This window comes from Salmo salar, chromosome ssa07 (assembly GCF_905237065.1).
Source record: "Salmo salar chromosome ssa07, Ssal_v3.1, whole genome shotgun sequence".
NCBI classification, from domain to species: Eukaryota; Metazoa; Chordata; class Actinopteri; order Salmoniformes; family Salmonidae; genus Salmo; species Salmo salar.
In genome coordinates this window covers 63,586,631-63,606,634 of record NC_059448.1, presented here as the reverse complement: position 1 = coordinate 63,606,634, position 20,004 = coordinate 63,586,631, and the positions used below count along the sequence as shown (strand labels likewise).

Below are 20,004 nucleotides of genomic sequence, written 5' to 3'. Positions count from 1 at the left end.
GGTTGTCAGTAGTGGTACGATTTCATTTGTCTAATTCAAGGAGTGATCCCATTGACCGGGCCGTCTCATCTGGTTTGGTTGAGGAACATTGTGAGAGTTTGATGGTTGTGTCTTTGGACAAACTGTAATATGATTTGTCTTATCCCAGTAAGTTGATAGATTTCTTCTCCTTCTTTCTCAATTACTTTCTCTGTATTTATTTAAATATGTTCTTTCATTTTTGTTGTTGTACTGGTCTGTCTATTTCTACCTGAATTCTTCTGCTCAGTTCTACCAAAGTCTGGAACTCAAAGCTTTACAGGACTTAAAACCTCACTTATCTTGGAGTCTGGAGCGCAAAGCTTTAGGGAACTAAAAACCAAACCTCCCTTATATCAGTGTCCCTAAAACTGTCCTACAGGACTCTACCACTAGGAGTTCTGTTAGCAGAGGGATGTCTGTCTGTCTGTATGTCTGTCTGAGGGGTCAGGAGGAAGCCAGCTAGAAAACAAAAGAGAATAAAAGGATAACAGTAATAACCAGTCTGTGATACAGAAGGTTAACAGTAATAACCAGTCTGTGATAGAGAAGGGTAACAGTAATAACCAGTCTGTGATAGAGAAGGGTAACAGTAATAACCAGTCTGTGATAGAGAAGGGTAACAGTAATAACCAGTCTGTGATACAGAAGGGTAACAGTAATAACCAGTCTGTGATACAGAAGGGTAACAGTAATAACCAGTCTGTGATATAGAAGGGTAACAGTAATAACCAGTCTGTGATAGAGAAGGGTAACAGTAATAACCAGTCTGTGATAGAGAAGGGTAACAGTAATAACCAGTCTGTGATAGAGAAGGGTAACAGTAATAACCAGTCTGTGATAGAGAAGGGTAACAGTAATAACCAGCCTGTGATAGAGAAGGGTAACAGTAATAACCAGTCTGTGATAGAGAAGGGTAACAGTAATAACCAGTCTGTGATAGAGAAGGGTAACAGTAATAACCAGTCTGTGATAGAGAAGGGTAACAGTAATAACCAGCCTGTGATAGAGAAGGGTAACAGTAATAACCAGCCTGTGATAGAGAAGGGTAACAGTAATAACCAGTCTGTGATACAGAAGGGTAACAGTAATAACCAGTCTGTGATATAGAAGGGTAACAGTAATAACCAGCCTGTGATAGAGAAGGGTAACAGTAATAACCAGTCTGTGATACAGAAGGGTAACAGTAATAACCAGTCTGTGATATAGAAGGGTAACAGTAATAACCAGTCTGTGATAGAGAAGGGTAACAGTAATAACCAGTCTGTGATAGAGAAGGGTAACAGTAATAACCAGTCTGTAATAGAGAAGGGTAACAGTAATAACCAGTCTGTGATAGAGAAGGGTAACAGTAATAACCAGCCTGTGATAGAGAAGGGTAACAGTAATAACCAGCCTGTGATAGAGAAGGGTAACAGTAATAACCAGTCTGTGATAGAGAAGGGTAACAGTAATAACCAGTCTGTGATAGAGAAGGGTAACAGTAATAACCAGCCTGTGATAGAGAAGGGTAACAGTAATAACCAGCCTGTGATAGAGAAGGTTAACAGTAATAACCAGTCTGTGATAGAGAAGGGTAACAGTAATAACCAGCCTGTGATAGAGAAGGGTAACAGTAATAACCAGCCTGTGATAGAGAAGGGTAACAGTAATAACCAGTCTGTGATAGAGAAGGGTAACAGTAATAACCAGTCTGTGATACAGAAGGTTAACAGTAATAACCAGTCTGTGATAGAGAAGGGTAACAGTAATAACCAGTCTGTGATAGAGAAGGGTAACAGTAATAACCAGTCTGTGATAGAGAAGGGTAACAGTAATAACCAGTCTGTGATAGAGAAGGGTAACAGTAATAACCAGTCTGTGATAGAGAAGGGTAACAGTAATAACCAGTCTGTGATACAGAAGGGTAACAGTAATAACCAGTCTGTGATAGAGAAGGGTAACAGTAATAACCAGTCTGTGATACAGAAGGTTAACAGTAATAACCAGTCTGTGATAGAGAAGGGTAACAGTAATAACCAGTCTGTGATACAGAAGGTTAACAGTAATAACCAGTCTGTGATAGAGAAGGGTAACAGTAATAACCAGTCTGTGATAGAGAAGGGTAACAGTAATAACCAGTCTGTGATATAGAAGGGTAACAGTAATAACCAGTCTGTGATAGAGAAGGGTAACAGTAATAACCAGTCTGTGATACAGAAGGTTAACAGTAATAACCAGTCTGTGATAGAGAAGGGTAACAGTAATAACCAGTCTGTGATACAGAAGGGTAACAGTAATAACCAGTCTGTAATAGAGAAGGGTAACAGTAATAACCAGTCTGTGATACAGAAGGGTAACAGTAATAACCAGTCTGTGATAGAGAAGGGTAACAGTAATAACCAGCCTGTGATACAGAAGGGTAACAGTAATAACCAGTCTGTGATAGAGAAGGGTAACAGTAATAACCAGTCTGTGATAGAGAAGGGTAACAGTAATAACCAGTCTGTGATAGAGAAGGGTAACAGTAATAACCAGTCTGTGATAGAGAAGGGTAACAGTAATAACCAGTCTGTGATAGAGAAGGGTAACAGTAATAACCAGTCTGTGATAGAGAAGGGTAACAGTAATAACCAGTCTGTGATAGAGAAGGGTAACAGTAATAACCAGTCTGTGATAGAGAAGGGTAACAGTAATAACCAGTCTGTGATAGAGAAGGGTAACAGTAATAACCAGTCTGTGATAGAGAAGGGTAACAGTAATAACCAGTCTGTGATAGAGAAGGGTAACAGTAATAACCAGTCTGTGATATAGAAGGGTAACAGTAATAACCAGTCTGTGATAGAGAAGGGTAACAGTAATAACCAGTCTGTGATAGAGAAGGGTAACAGTAATAACCAGTCTGTGATAGAGAAGGGTAACAGTAATAACCAGTCTGTGATACAGAAGGGTAACAGTAATAACCAGTCTGTGATAGAGAAGGGTAACAGTAATAACCAGTCTGTGATAGAGAAGGGTAACAGTAATAACCAGCCTGTGATAGAGAAGGGTAACAGTAATAACCAGTCTGTGATAGAGAAGGGTAACAGTAATAACCAGTCTGTGATAGAGAAGGGTAACAGTAATAACCAGTCTGTGATAGAGAAGGTTAACAGTAATAACCAGTCTGTGATAGAGAAGGGTAACAGTAATAACCAGTCTGTGATAGAGAAGGGTAACAGTAATAACCAGCCTGTGATAGAGAAGGGTAACAGTAATAACCAGTCTGTGATAGAGAAGGGTAACAGTAATAACCAGTCTGTGATAGAGAAGGGTAACAGTAATAACCAGTCTGTGATAGAGAAGGGTAACAGTAATAACCAGTCTGTGATAGAGAAGGGTAACAGTAATAACCAGTCTGTGATACAGAAGGGTAACAGTAATAACCAGTCTGTGATAGAGAAGGGTAACAGTAATAACCAGTCTGTGATAGAGAAGGGTAACAGTAATAACCAGTCTGTGATAGAGAAGGGTAACAGTAATAACCAGTCTGTGATACAGAAGGGTATCAGTAATAACCAGTATGTGATATAGAAGGGTATCAGTAATAACCAGTATGTGATATAGAAGGGTAACAGTAATAACCAGTCTGTGATAGAGAAGGGTAACAGTAATAACCAGTCTGTGATAGAGAAGGGTAACAGTAATAACCAGTCTGTGATAGAGAAGGTTAACAGTAATAACCAGTCTGTGATAGAGAAGGGTAACAGTAATAACCAGTCTGTGATAGAGAAGGTTAACAGTAATAACCAGTATGTGATAGAGAAGGGTAACAGTAATAACCAGTCTGTGATAGAGAAGGGTATCAGTAATAACCAGTCTGTGATACAGAAGGGTAACAGTAATAACCAGTCTGTGATATAGAAGGGTATCAGTAATAACCAGTCTGTGATAGAGAAGGGTAACAGTAATAACCAGTCTGTGATAGAGAAGGGTAACAGTAATAACCAGTCTGTGATAGAGAAGGGTATCAGTAATAACCAGTCTGTGATACAGAAGGGTAACAGTAATAACCAGCCTGTGATACAGAAGGTTAACAGTAATAACCAGTCTGTGATGAGGGATATGTCAACAGTCCTTCCTCCTGATTCATTTCTCCTTCCTTCTTTCCCTCTACCTGTCCGTGTGTTCCTCAGTGAGCATGCCGGCCAGTGAGAATGAGTCAGTGAATACTGACGCCACTCCAGCAGGAGATATGGAGGGAGAGACCTGCTGTACCCGGCTAGCGTAAGTACCTCAACCCACCCTCACCCTTTCTACACTTACAGTCTCCCGTCTCACCTATTAGCTAACCCCCATTTTCCCTTAGCCACACTCACCCTACCTCAAACCTGCACTCGCCCTCCCTTACCCTTCCACCTCCTTCCTCCCCCCTCCCTTACCCTTCCTCGCCCTCCTCCCCCTCCCTTAACAATTCCTTCCCCTTCCTTCCCCTTCCTCACAGTCCCTTACCGTTTCTCCCCCTCCCTCCCCCTTCCTCCCCTCCCTTACCCTTCCATCCCCTCCCTTACCATTCCTCCCCCTCCCTCTCATCCTTCCTGTCCCTTCCTCACCCTGACTCTCATCCTTCCTGTCCCTTCCTCCCCTGACTCTCATCCTTCCTGTCCCTTCCTCCCCTGACTCTCATCCTTCCTGTCCCTTCCTCCCCCTCCTCTCATCCTTCCTGTCCCTTCCTCCCCTGACTCTCATCCTTCCTGTCCCTTCCTCACCCTCCCTCTCATCCTTCCTGTCCCTGCCTCCCCCTCCCTCTCATCCTTCCTGTCCCTTCCTCACCCTCACTCTCATCCTTCCTGTCCCTTCCTCCACCTGACTCTCATCCTTCCTGTCCCTTCCTCCCCCTCCCTCTCATCCTTCCTGTCCCTGCCTCCCCTCCCTCTCATCCTTCCTGTCCCTGCCTCCCCCTCCCTCTCATCCTTCCTGTCCCTTCCTCCCCCTCCCTCTCATCCTTCCTGTCCCTGCCTCCCCCTCCCTCTCATCCTTCCTGTCCCTGCCTCCCCCTCCCTCTCATCCTTCCTGTCCCTGCCTCCCCCTCCCTCTCATCCTTCCTGTCCCTGCCTCCCCTCCCTCTCATCCTTCCTGTCCCTGCCTCCCCCTCCCTCTCATCCTTCCTGTCCCTGCCTCCCCCCTCCCTCTCATCCTTCCTGTCCCTGCCTCCCCCTCCCTCTCATCCTTCCTGTCCCTGCCTCCCCCTCCCTCTCATCCTTCCTGTCCCTGCCTCCCCCTCCCTCTCATCCTTCCTGTCCCTGCCTCCCCCTCCCTCTCATCCTTCCTGTCCCTGCCTCCCCCTCCCTCTCATCCTTCCTGTCCCTGCCTCACCTGCAGCTATTTAAAGCTCTTATTTCTCTCCTCTCCTCCTTGGAACATATGATTGATTTTCTCCACAACTCTCTTGTTGATTTTCCACCTGCCCTTCACTTTGACATGAAAGGTTTCCTTCACCTGCAAATTCTAACTCCTGTCTTTACTTTGACATCACTCTTTCTTTCCTCCTCTCTCAGTGATCTAAGGTATTTATCATTTCCTCTCCAACGATTATCCTTTCTTTATTCTGTCTTTTCTGTTTTCCCCACTTTCTCTCCTTTCTCTCCTTTGTTGCTGTTGCAGCGTATTCCTCCTCTTCTCTCCTCCGGGAGCTGCGATGAAGGGATGATTCACGCATGCCTCTATTCACACCTTTATTCAAGCGGTCTCTCTCCTAATTCTTCTTCTTCATTTTCTTCTTCTTCTTCATTTTCTTCTTCTTCTTCATTTTCTTCTTCTTCTTCTTCTTCATTTTCTTCTTCTTCATTTTCTTCTTCTTCTTCATTTTCTTCTTCTTCATTTTCTTCTTCTTCTTCATTTTCTTCTTCTTCTTCATTTTCTTCTTCTTCATTTTCTTCTTCTTCTTCATTTTCTTCTTCTTCATTTTCTTCTTCTTCATTTTCTTCTTCTTTTTCTTCATTTGTTTTTCTTCTTCTTCATTTTCTTCTTCTTCTTCTTCTACTTTTACTCAAGGCCACACTAGAGCGGTTGATTTCCCCTGGCCCTGCTCTTCACATTCTCTCATTCATAACAACTGCTGAGAACCACACACACACACACACACACACACACACACACACACACACACACACACACACACACACACACACACACACACACACACACACACACACACACACACACACACACACATGAAAGCACTGAATCATGTACAAACACATACACACACAAACATACACACACATTGTAAAATGGCGCCGAGAGAGAGGGCTGCCTTGCTTCTAGTACTGCTAGATGACATGTTAGATAATGCTGCACTGTCGGATCTAGAAGCATTTCGCTCCACTCGCTTTAACATCTGCTAAGCACGTGTGACCAATAAAATGTGCTTTCGATGTTTTATTTTTTTAAACACACACACACTCAGGTGAACTACACATCATACATATTTTCTGCTGCCCATAGTATTAGAATGACCAAGACTACGGAATCAAGACTTCTACACTATTATCCCAGACTGTTATCAGACAGACAGTAGACCATTAGAGCTCTGTGGTCGGATGGTAGATTTTCTCCCTATCGATTCTATTTCTATGTTGTAGACCCATCGTCCTGGCACTATGTCGTTCTCTGTTTTCACTGTCTATCTGATTCTACCATCGTTGTTGTTGTTGGTGTGGCCCAAGGCTCAGACACACAGCACACAGCAGGTAGACTAGACCCATCAGTGTCAGACACCATAGACTCCACATCTTGACTCTGTGCCTCAGATCATTTGTCACTGTGTATACAAGCCGCAGGGTTAGACAGCTTCAATGTCAATAACATCTCAATGTACTGTACATCCCTGTAAAGAAGGAGGTACAGGAGGGCTCAGCTCTCAGACAGTGTTACCAGGAAGTAGGTGTAGGAGGGCTCAGCTCTCATAGTGTTACCAGGAAGTAGGTGTAGGAGGGCTCAGCTCTCAGACAGTGTTACCAGGAAGTAGGTGTAGGAGGGCTCAGCTCTCAGACAGTGTTACCAGGAAGCAGGTGTAGGAGGGCTCAGCTCTCATAGTGTTACCAGGAAGTAGGTGTAGGAGGGCTCAGCTCTCAGACAGTGTTACCAGGAAGGAGGTGTAGGAGGGCTCAACTCTCATACAGTGTTACCAGGAAGCAGGTGTAGGAGGGCTCAACTCTCATACAGTGTTACCAGGAAGCAGGTGTAGGAGGGCTCAGATCTCAGACAGTGTTACCAGGAAGAAGGTACAGGAGGGCTCAACTCTCATACAGTGTTACCAGGAAGCAGGTGTAGGAGGGCTCAACTCTCAGACAGTGTTACCAGGAAGCAGGTGTAGGAGGGCTCAACTCTCAGACAGTGTTACCAGGAAGCAGGTGTAGGAGGGCTCAACTCTCAGACAGTGTTACCAGGAAGCAGGTGTAGGATGGCTCAGCTCTCAGACAGTGTTACCAGGAAGCAGGTGTAGGAGGGCTCAGCTCTCACAGTGTTACTAGGAAGGAGGTGTAGGAGGGCTCAGCTCTCAGACAGTGTTACCAGGAAGCAGGTGTAGGAGGGCTCAGATCTCAGACAGTGTTACCAGGAAGGAGGTGTAGGAGGCCTCAGATCTCAGACAGTGTTACCAGGAAGCAGGTGTAGGAGGGCTCAACTCTCATACAGTGTTACCAGGAAGCAGGTGTAGGAGGGCTCAGCTCTCACAGTGTTACCAGGAAGCAGGTGTAGGAGGGCTCAGATCTCAGACAGTGTTACCAGGAAGCAGGTGTAGGAGGGCTCAGATCTCAGACAGTGTTACCAGGAAGCAGGTGTAGGAGGGCTCAGATCTCAGACAGTGTTACCAGGAAGCAGGTGTAGGAGGGCTCAACTCTCACAGTGTTACCAGGAAGCAGGTGTAGGAGGGCTCAGCTCTCAGACAGTGTTACCAGGAAGCAGGTGTAGGAGGGCTCAGATCTCAGACAGTGTTACCAGGAAGCAGGTGTAGGAGGGCTCAGATCTCAGACAGTGTTACCAGGAAGCAGGTGTAGGAGGGCTCAGATCTCAGACAGTGTTACCAGGAAGCAGGTGTAGGAGGGCTCAACTCTCATACAGTGTTACCAGGAAGCAGGTGTAGGAGGGCTCCGCTCTCACAGTGTTACCAGGAAGCAGGTGTAGGAGGGCTCCGCTCTCACAGTGTTACCAGGAAGAAGGTGTAGGAGGGCTCAGCTCTCAGACAGTGTTACCAGGAAGCAGGTGTAGGAGGGCTCAGCTCTCAGACAGTGTTACCAGGAAGCAGGTGTAGGAGGGCTCAGATCTCATAGTGTTACTAGGAAGCAGGTGTAGGAGGGCTCCGCTCTCACAGTGTTACCAGGAAGCAGGTGTAGGAGGGCTCCGCTCTCACAGTGTTACCAGGAAGAAGGTGTAGGAGGGCTCAGCTCTCAGACAGTGTTACCAGGAAGCAGGTGTAGGAGGGCTCAGATCTCAGACAGTGTTACCAGGAAGCAGGTGTAGGAGGGCTCAGATCTCATACATTGTTACCAGGAAGCAGGTGTAGGAGGGCTCAGATCTCATACAGTGTTACCAGGAAGTAGGTTTAGGAGGGCTCAGATCTCAGACAGTGTTACCAGGAATGAGCTGTAGCAGGGTGTGTTCACCCCAAATGGCACCCTATAACCTATGTAGTGCACTAGATTATTAGACATTTATGGTTCCATTTGGGACAGTGAGTCTAAAAAGACAACTGGTTTGTGATACATCCTGAGAGGGAAGTTCATATTACACCTGACAGCTTGTTTTTCTACCATTTGTTCTGGTTAGGTTGGTTCTGTTAGCCTCTGATCTTGGGTCAGTTGACACTAACATTGCAGTGCAGTTTGTATAGGCACTGTGTCTGTCAAGGCTGATCTGGGGCCAGTGGTTTGATGGTGGGCTGAAGGGGGACAGGGGAAATGAATGGGGTGTAATGGGCTGTGTCTGACAGCACCTCTCTAATGGCCGACTGGCCCCACACTACCGCTTTGTCAAACACACAGCCACGCGGAAGCAGGTACACACACAAACGCACTTACGGAAGCGGATACACACCCACACACACACACACACACACTAGCCTGGCCAGCAAAAAGCAAGTGATGCTTGTCTCTCTCCAGCTAGCAGACCTCTGGGTAGTTTAGATGAGTGTATACTGTTCAGTGCACCAGGACCGTAGGACCATTCACACACACATGCTCTTTCACAAATGTTCATCAATGGCCCTGGTAGAGGATATCTATTCCCATAATGCCTCTTCAGCATGTTTATGTTACAGTCAGAGATGGTGCCAACTGATCTGTCTCAAGGCCAGAACACATGGCTATATCTATCCCGAACACTGTCCAGTCCCACTAAAACACAGTAGCGCTGTTACTACACACACTAGCATTGCTGTTGAGACAGAAACAACTAGGCTGGTCTAAAATGACGCCCATGCCACCCTATTCCCTATATAGTGCACTACTCTAGAGCCCTATTCCCTATATAGTGCACTACTCTAGAGCCCTATTCCCTATATAGTGCACTACTCTAGAGCCCTATTCCCTATATAGTGCACTACTCTAGAGCCCTATTCCCTATATAGTGCACTACTCTAGAGCCCTATTCCCTATATAGTGCACTACTCTAGAGCCCTATTCCCTATATAGTGCACTACTCTAGAGCCCTATTCCCTATATAGTGCACTACTTTAGACCAGAGCCCTATTCCCTATATAGTGCACTACTGTTGACCAAAGCCCTATTCCCTATATAGTGCACTACTGTTGACCAGAGCCCTATTCCATATATAGTGCACTACTTTAGACCAGAGCCCTATTCCCTATATAGTGCACTACTTTTTTACCAGAGCCCTATTCCCTATATAGTGCACTACTTTAGACCAGAGCCCTATTCCCTATATAGTGCACTACTTTAGACCAGCACCCTATTCCCTATATAGTGCACTACTTTAGACCAGCGCATGCATATAGTAGTGAACTATATGAGCCAAACACACCAGCAGGATCTCTGGTAACATATGGTGATAGTACCAACAGTAGCTGAATCTGGTAACATATGGTGATAGTACCAACAGTAGCTGAATCTGGTAACATATGGTGATAGTACCAACAGTAGCTGAATCTGGTAACATATGGTGATAGTACCAACAGTAGCTGAATCTGGTAACATATGGTGATAGTACCAACAGTAGCTGAATCTGGTAACATATGGTGATAGTACCAACAGTAGCTGAATCTGGTAACATATGGTGATGGTACCAACAGTAGCTGAATCTGGTAACATATGGTGATAGTACCAACAGTAGCTGAATCTGGTAACATATGGTGATGGTACCAACAGTAGCTGAATCTGGTAACATATGGTGATAGTACCAACAGTAGCTGAATCTGGTAACATATGGTGATGGTACCAACAGTAGCTGAATCTGGTAACATATGGTGATGGTACCAACAGTAGCTGAATCTGGTAACATATGGTGATGGTACCAACAGTAGCTGAATCTGGTAACATATGGTGATGGTACCAACAGTAGCTGAATCTGGTAACATATGGTGATGGTACCAACAGTAGCTGAATCTGGTAACATATGGTGATAGTACCAACAGTAGCTGAATCTGGTAACATATGGTGATAGTACCAACAGTAGCTGAATCTGGTAACATATGGTGATAGTACCAACAGTAGCTGAATCTGGTAACATATGGTGGTAGTACCAACAGTAGCTGAATCTGGTAACATATGGTGATGGTACCAACAGTAGCTGAATCTGGTAACATATGGTGATAGTACCAACAGTAGCTGAATCTGGTAACATATGGTGATGGTACCAACAGTAGCTGAATCTGGTAACATATGGTGGTAGTACCAACAGTAGCTGAATCTGGTAACATATGGTGATAGTACCAACAGTAGCTGAATCTGGTAACATATGGTGATAGTACCAACAGTAGCTGAATCTGGTAACATATGGTGATAGTACCAACAGTAGCTGAATCTGGTAACATATGGTGATAGTACCAACAGTAGCTGAATCTGGTAACATATGGTGATGGTACCAACAGTAGCTGAATCTGGTAACATATGGTGATAGTACCAACAGTAGCTGAATCTGGTAACATATGGTGATAGTACCAACAGTAGCTGAATCTGGTAACATATGGTGGTAGTACCAACAGTAGCTGAATCTGGTAACATATGGTGGTAGTACCAACAGTAGCTGAATCTGGTAACATATGGTGATAGTACCAACAGTAGCTGAATCTGGTAACATATGGTGGTAGTACCAACAGTAGCTGAATCTGGTAACATATGGTGATAGTACCAACAGTAGCTGAATCTGGTAACATATGGTGATAGTACCAACAGTAGCTGAATCTGGTAACATATGGTGATAGTACCAACAGTAGCTGAATCTGGTAACATATGGTGATGGTACCAACAGTAGCTGAATCTGGTAACATATGGTGATAGTACCAACAGTAGCTAAATCTGCCAGCCAGGACCAGACCAAGATAGAAAGGAATCTATGAAGCCCTCCTCTCATCTTCTCACCTCTTCTCCCTCCTTCTCAAATCTCCTCCATCCTCACCTCTCCACTCCTCCCTCTTTCTCACCTCTCCTCTCCTCCCCTCCCCTTTTTGTCCCTGAGACACCCGTGGTCCATGTTGTCATGTTGTCTTGTGCTTCGTTATGTTGTATGTTCTGTATGTATAATCCATTCTGTTTTTCCTTCCAGAAATAGAATCTCCAAATCCAAGTTCAGGTTAGTACATATGATGTCATCACATCGCTGATTCCTCCCTTTCTCTCTTTCTCCCTTTCTCCCTTTCTCCCTTTCTCTCTCTCTCTCTCTCTCTCTCTTTCTTTCTTTCTTTCTTTCTTTCTTTCTCTCTTTGTCTCTTTCTCCCTTTCTCTCTCTCTCTCTCTTTCTTTCTTTCTTTCTTTCTTTCTTTCTTTCTTTCTCTCTTTCTCTCTCTCTCTCTCTCTCTTTCTCTCTTTCTTTCATCCCTTCTGGCTGCTGGATGGACCTGTATGTGTGTGTGAGTGTGCGTGCGTGCGGGTGTACTGTACCAGTCAAAAGTTTGGATACACCTATTCATTCAAGGGTTTTTCTTTATTTTACTATTTTCTACATTGTAGAATAATAGTGAAGATATCAAAACTATGAAATAGCACATATGGAATCATGTAGTAACCAAATATATTTTATATTTGAGATTCTTCAAAGTATCCACCCTTTGCCTTGACAGCTTTGCACACTCTTGGCATTCTCTCAACCAGCTTCATGAGGTAGTCACCTGGAATGCATTTCATTTAACAGGTGTGCCTTGTTCAAAGTTAATTTGTGGAATTTCTTTCCTTCTTAATGCGTTTGAGCCAATCAGTTGTGTTGTGACAAGGTAGGGGTGGTATGCAGAAGATATCCCTATTTGGTGAAGGACCAAGTCCATATTATGGCAAGAACAGCTCAAATAAGCAAAGAGAAACGATAGTCCATCATTACTTTAAGACATGAAGGTCAGTCAATACGGAAAATGTCAAGTACTTTGAAAGTTTCTTCAAGTGCAGTCGCAAAAACCATCAAGCACTATGATGAAACTGCCTCTAATAAGGACCGCCACAGGAAAGGAAGACCCAGTTACCAGCCTCAGAAATTGTAGCCCAAATAAATGCTTCACAGAGTTCAAGTAACAGACACATTACAACATCAACTGTTCAGAGGAGACGGTGTGAATCATGCCTTCATGGTCGAATTGCTGCAAAGAAACCACTACTAAAGGACACCAATAAGAAGAAGAGACCTGCTTGGGCCAAGAAACACGAGCAATGAACATTAGACTGGTGGAAATCTGTCCTTTTATTTTCAACAGGACAATGACTCAACACAACTCCAGGCTGTGTAAGGGCTATTTGACCAAGATGGAGTGCTGCATCAGATGACCTGGCCTCCACAATCACCAGACCTCAACCCAATTGAGATGGTTTGTGATGAGTTGGACCTCAGAGTGAAGGAAAAGCAGCCAACAAGTGCTCAGCATATGTGTGAACTCCTTCAAGACTGTTGGAAATGCATTCCAGGTGGAGCTGGTTGAGAGAATGCCAAGAATGTGCAAAGCTGTCATCAAGGCAAAGGGTGGCTACTTTGAAGAATCTAAAATCTAAAATATATTTTGATTTGTTTAACACATTTTTGTGTCCCATGTGATGTGCACCTTGTTCCTTGTTCCTCTATCAATGTGTGCCATGACATGCCGACACAGAATCATGTACCTGTAGTTTCCATGACAATCACAATCAGGGAAGGTTCCAGAATAAAGATTCATTCCAAAAGCTGAAGTTGCGGAGCCAATAGAATGCATGGTAGAATTAATGACGATTCATTTATCTTCCAGGTGAGGTCCCTATTGGTCCCTTGCCAGACACTTCTCAGATAGCCCGTTATTGTTTTCAGCGTCTGTGTCCCAAATGGCACCCTATTCCCTAAATAGTGCACTACTTTTATGGGCCCTGGTCAAAAGTAGTGCCCCACATAGGGAATAGGGTACCATGTGGGATGTAACCAGTGTTATTCTGTCCATTGCTGTTATGTTATCTATCTCTGGTGTAACATTAGTGCTCTACAGACTCTTATGAATCATGTCAGGAGACAGTGGGCTCTAAACCACCTGTTGGTCTTAGTTGAACCGCTGCCTAATGTCCCCTTCACAGCTCCTCTCCTTTCTACTGCTCATCCCTCCCCTGAGAGACTGACTCCCTGCTCTGTTTCAAGGCACAGTCCAACGTTCTCCAGCCTGCTGCACTGCTGCATGTCATGATCATTTGTTCACTTACAGAAACTGAGAAAATATTGCTCTTCTTCCTCTCCTCTTCCTCTTTTCTTGCTCTCCTCTTCCTCTCATCTTCCTCTCCTCTTCCTTTTCCTCTCCTCTTCCCTCCTCTTCCTCTCCTCTTCCCTTGCTCTCTTCTTCCTCTCCTCTTTGTCTCCTATTCCTCTCTTCTTCCTCTCTTCTTCCTCTCTTTTTCCTCTCCTCTTCCTCCTCTCTTCCTCTCCTCTTCCTCTCTTCTTCCTCTCCTCTCCTCTCCTCTTTCTCTCATCTTCCGCTTCCTCTCCTCTTCCTCTTCCTCTTCATCTCCTCTTCATCTACTCTTCCCTTCCTCTTCCTCTCCTCTTCCTCTCCTTTTCCTCTTCCCTCTTCCTCTCCCCTTCCTCTTCCCTTCCTCTCCTCTTCCCTCCTTTTCCTCTCCTCTTCCCTTCCTCTCTTCTTCATCTCCTCTTCCTCTCCTCTCCTCTTCCCTCCTCTTCCTCTTCCTCTCCTCTTCCCTCCTTTTCCTCTCCTCTTCCCTTCCTCTCTTCTTCCTCTCTTCTTCCTCCTCTCTTCCTCCTCTCTTCCTCCTCTCTACCTCTCCTCTTCCTCACTTCTCCATCTTTCCCCTTCCACTTCCTTTCTTCTTTTTCTCCTCTTTCTCTCCCCCCTCTCTTTCCCTCTGTCTGTCTTTCTCCCCTTCTCTCCTCTTTCTCTCTCTCTCTCTCTCTCTCTCTCCCTCCCTACAGTCGGTACTCACGGCGGTGGAACCGTCTGTGTCGTCGTAAGTGTCGAGCGGGGGTCAAATCCAGTGTGTTCTATTGGCTGGTGATCTTCCTGGTCTTCCTCAACACTCTAACCATCGCTTCCGAACACCATAAACAGGCTGACTGGCTCACAGATGCCCAAGGTACTCACACATCAATACCACCTTCAGAACACCATAAACAGGCTGACTGGCTCACAGAGGCCCAAGGTACTGACACATCAATACCACCTTCAGAACACCATAAACAGGCTGACTGGCTCACAGAGGCCCAAGGTACTCACACATCAATACCACCTTCAGAACACCATAAACAGGCTGACTGGCTCACAGAGGACCAAGGTACTCACACATCAATACCACCTTCAGAACACCATAAACAGGCTGACTGGCTCACAGATGCCCAAGGTACTCACACATCAATACCACCTTCAGAACACCATAAACAGGCTGACTGGCTCACAGAGGCCCAAGGTACTCACACATCAATACCACCTTCAGAACACCATAAACAGGCTGACTGGCTCACAGAGGACCAAGGTACTCACACATCAATACCACCTTCAGAACACCATAAACAGGCTGACTGGCTCACAGAGGACCAAGGTACTGACACATCAATACCACCTTCAGAACACCATAAACAGGCTGACTGGCTCACAGAGGCCCAAGGTACTGACACATCAATACCACCTTCAGAACACCATAAACAGGCTGACTGGCTCACAGAGGCCCAAGGTACTGACACATCAATACCACCTTCAGAACACCATAAACAGGCTGACTGGCTCACAGAGGACCAAGGTACTCACACATCAATATCACCTTCAGAACACCATAAACAGGCTGACTGGCTCACAGAGGACCAAGGTACTGACACATCAATACCACCTTCAGAACACCATAAACAGGCTGACTGGCTCACAGAGGACCAAGGTACTGACACATCAATACCACCTTCAGAACACCATAAACAGGCTGACTGGCTCACAGAGGACCAAGGTACTGACACATCAATACCACCTTCAGAACACCATAAACAGGCTGACTGGCTCACAGAGGACCAAGGTACTCACACATCAATAACACCTTCAGAACACCATAAACAGGCTGACTGGCTCACAGAGGACCATGGTACTCACACATCAATACCACCTTCACAACACCATAAACAGGCTGACTGGCTCACAGAGGCCCAAGGTACTGACACATCAATACCACCTTCAGAACACCATAAACAGGCTGACTGTCTCACAGAGGACCAAGGTACTGACACAACAACAGCAGATCAAGTTCCAGTTAATTTTATTTCATTATCTCAGCACCATAGTGTATTGTACATTATCTGGTACATATAGTACTATAATACAATCACTTATCTTAAACAACTCAATAACAGGAGTTTATTTCTCCTGACTGCGACACAGAGTTTGCTACCATTGGCACATACTGAGTCCCAAGGTACAGAGACAACAACACAGAGTAACATCTGTAACATCATTTATATAAAATATTCTTATTCACATACACGAGTGGAGGGAGCCATGATGGTTCAGAGATATGTTTGGTTTACTTCTGAACTGGTCTTAGTATCCTGCTTACACACTGCTCACCAACTCACATTCTTCCCAGATTTGTTGTTCAATTCTTTGTTGTAATTTCTCTTCCTCTCTCCTCAGAGTAGCCAAAATATCTTGATTAAATCATCTCTGTTGTTTAGACTTTATCATTTCTGTCCTCCTTCTTTTCACCTCTCTCCTTTATCCAATACGCTGTTGGTTTCTACACCTCACTAATCCTAAAGTAATTGTCTAGTGAAAATAATCGGACTTTTAAAAGTTAGTATTCTGGGCCTCCCGAGTGGCGCAGCGGTCTAAAGCACTGTATCGCAGTGCTAGCGGCGTTACTACAGACCCGGGTTCATTCCCGGGCTGTGCCACAACTGGCCGTGGCCGGGAGTCCCATTGGCCCAGCATTGTCCGGGTTAGGGTAGGGTTTGGCTTTCCTTGGCTCATCATGCTTTAGCGACTCCTTGTGGTGGGCTGGGTGCCTGCAGGCTGACACCGTCGTCAGTTGTACGGTGTTTCCTCCGACACATTGGTGCGGCTGGCTTCCGGGTTAAGCTGGCGGGTGTTAAGAAGCGTGGTTTGGCGGGGCGTGTTTCAGACGAGGTGAAATCGGGGGGAAAAAATACAACAAATATAAACATAGACAGTACCAGTCAAAAGTTTGGACACACCAGGTCATTCAAGGGTTTTTCTTTATTTTTACTATTTTCTACATTGTATAATAATAATGAAGACATCAAAACTATGAAATAACACATATGGAATCATGTATTGTAGTAACCCAAAAAAGTGTTAAACAAATCAAAATCTATTTTACACTCTCCAAAGTAGTCACCCTTTGCACTGATGACCGCTTTTCACACTTTTGGCATTCTCTCAACCAGCTTCATGAGGTAGTCACCTGGAATACATTTCAATGAACAGGTGTGCCTTGTTCAAAGTTAATTTGTGGAATTTCTTTCCTTCTTAATGCGTTTGAGCCAATCAGTTGTGTTGTGACAAGGTAGGGGTGGTATACAGAAGATAGCCCTATTTGGTGAAGGACCAAGTCCATATTATGGCAAGAACAGCTCAAAGAAGCAAAGAGAAATGACAGTCCATCATTACTTTAAGACATAAAGGTCAGTCAATACGGAAAATGTCAAGTACTTTGAAGGTTTCTTCAAGTGCAGTCGCAAAAATCATCAAGAGCTATGATGAAACTGGCTCTCATGAGGACCGCCACAGGAAAGGAAGACCCAGAGTTACCTCTGCTGCTGAGGATAAGTGCATTAGAGTTACCAGCCTCAGAAATAATGAATTGCACCTCAGGTTGCACCTCACAGAGTTCAAGTAACAGAAACATCTCAACATCAACTGTTCAGAGGATACTGCGTGAATCAGGCCTTCATGGTTGAATTGCTCCAAAGAAACCACTACTAAAGGACACCAATAAGAAGAAGAGACTTGCTTGGTCCAAGAAACACAACCAATGGACATTAGACTGGTGGAAATCTGTCCTTTGGTCTGATGAGTCCAATTTTGAGATTTTTGGTTTCAACCGCCGTGTCTTTGTGAGACAGATTTTCTCTGCATGTGTGGTTCCCACCGTGAAGCACGGAGGAGATGTGATGGTGTGGGGGTGCTTTGCTGGTGACACTGTCAGTGATTTATTTATAATTCAAGGCAAACTTAACCAGCATGGCTACCACAGCATTCTGCAGCGATATGCCATACCATCTGGTTTGCGCTTAGTGGGACTGTCATTTGTTTTTCGACAGGACAATGACCCAACACACCTCCAGGCTGTATAAGGGCTATTTGACCAAGATGGAGAGTGATGGAGAGCTGCATCAGATGACCTGGCCTCCACAATCACCAGACCTCAACCCAATTGAGATGGTTTGGGATGAGTTGGACCGCAGAGTGAAGGAAAAGCAGCCAACAAGTGCTCAGCATGTGTGGGAACTCCTTCAAGACTGTTGGAAAAACATTCCAGGTGAAGCTGGTTGAGAGAATGCCAAGAGTGTGCAAAGCTGTCATCAAGGCAAAGGGTGGCTACTTTGAAGAATCTCAAATATAAAGTATATTTTGATTTGTTTAATCCTTTTTTGGTTACTACATGATTCCATATGTGTTATTTCATAGTTTTGATGTCTTCACTATTATTCTACAATGTAGAAAATAGTAATGAAAAACCCTTGAATGAGTAGGTATGTCCAAACTTTTGGCTGTTACTGTATATAAATAAGTCAATATTATGTTAACTCATAGCCAAATAATGTTTTTGACTCATCCTATACTCATATTTAAAGCTAAAGCATAAATTGGACAAAAAAATCACCTCAAACTTACTGTATGTCTCAAACAGACCGTTTCAAAAGTGCTTGCTATAGGAGGATGAGCTGGCCAATCAGCGGTCTACTTGCATTAATAATTTTAATGACCGGAATACGCCCACACCATTCTGTTGTTGGGGTACGACCACACCATTCTGTTGTTGGGGTACGACCACACCATTCTGTTGTTGGTGTACGACCACACCATTCTGTTGTTGGGGTACGACCACACCATTCTGTTGTTGGGGTACGACCACACCATTCTGTTGTTGGGGTACGACCACACCATTCTGTTGTTGGGGTACGACCACACCATTCTGTTGTTGGGGTACGACCACACCATTCTGTTGTTGGGGTACGACCACACCATTCTGTTGTTGGGGTACGACCACACCATTCTGTTGTTGGGGTACGACCACACCATTCTGTTGTTGGGGTACGACCACACCATTCTGTTGTTGGGGTACGACCACACCATTCTGTTGTTGGGGTACGACCACACCATTCTGTTGTTGGGGTACGACCACACCATTCTGTTGTTGGGGTACGACCACACCATTCTGTTGTTGGGGTACGACCACACCATTCTGTTGTTGGGGTACGACCACACCATTCTGTTGTTGGGGTACGACCACACCATTCCAACACAGAAAAGCTTCTTTATAACGAACTTAATGACCTTTTCTGTAAGGAAAACAATTTCACTCAATTCTAGGTCATATTCCATATAAATCTGTAAATACTGGACAGTTACTTTAAGATATATAAACCCTCACCAACCTCTCTCCCTCTCTCTCTCGCCTCCTTTCTCTCTCTCTCGCTCTCTCTCTCTCTCCCCCTTTCTCTATCTATCTCTCTCTCTCTCTCTCTCTCTCTCTCTCTCTCTCTCTCTCTCTCTCTCTCTCTCTCTCTCTCTCTCTCTCTCTCTCTCTCTCTCTCTCTCTCTCTCTCTCTCTCTCTCTCTCTCTCTCTCCTCAGACATAGCCAACAAGGTCCTGCTGGCATTGTTTACAGGGGAGATGCTGTTAAAGATGTACAGCCTGGGTCTACAGGCCTACTTCGTGTCTCTGTTCAACCGCTTTGACAGCTTCGTGGTGTGTGGAGGCATCCTGGAGACCATTCTGGTGGAGACCAAGATCATGTCCCCGCTAGGCATCTCTGTGCTGCGCTGCGTGCGCCTTCTACGCATCTTCAAAATCACAAGGTATAGTACCACTACACAGTCGCTAGGCATCTCTGTTCTGCGTACGCCTTCTACGCATCTTCAAAATCACAAGGTATAGTACCACATAACACAGTCGCTAGGCATCTCTGTTCTGCGTACGCCTTCTACGCATCTTCAAAATCACAAGGTATAGTACCACATAACACAGTCACTACTACATTAAAACTAAATAAAAGACTGTGTCCCATTCTGTGGGGTAAAGAAAGCTGGAAGACAGTTCCTATGTGTATGGATGAGTCCCAAATGGCACCCTATTCCCTAGGTAGTGGACTTCTGTTAACCGAGCCCTATTTCCTATATAG

The 20,004-nt window shown here is 44.8% G+C and overlaps 1 protein-coding gene across 1 annotated transcript in view; it reads left to right on the top strand.

Annotated features, from left to right (window-relative positions):
- The window catches only part of LOC106609797 (voltage-dependent L-type calcium channel subunit alpha-1C), a 588,474-nt gene that overhangs the window by 485,966 nt on the left and 82,504 nt on the right, over positions 1-20,004 (top strand). Inside the window, exons 10-13 of the mRNA XM_045722531.1 lie at positions 4,173-4,263; positions 11,758-11,784; positions 14,575-14,735; positions 19,456-19,681. Of these exons, the coding sequence (XP_045578487.1) occupies positions 4,173-4,263; positions 11,758-11,784; positions 14,575-14,735; positions 19,456-19,681 (505 nt within the window). The remainder of the gene's footprint in view (positions 1-4,172; positions 4,264-11,757; positions 11,785-14,574; positions 14,736-19,455; positions 19,682-20,004) is intronic.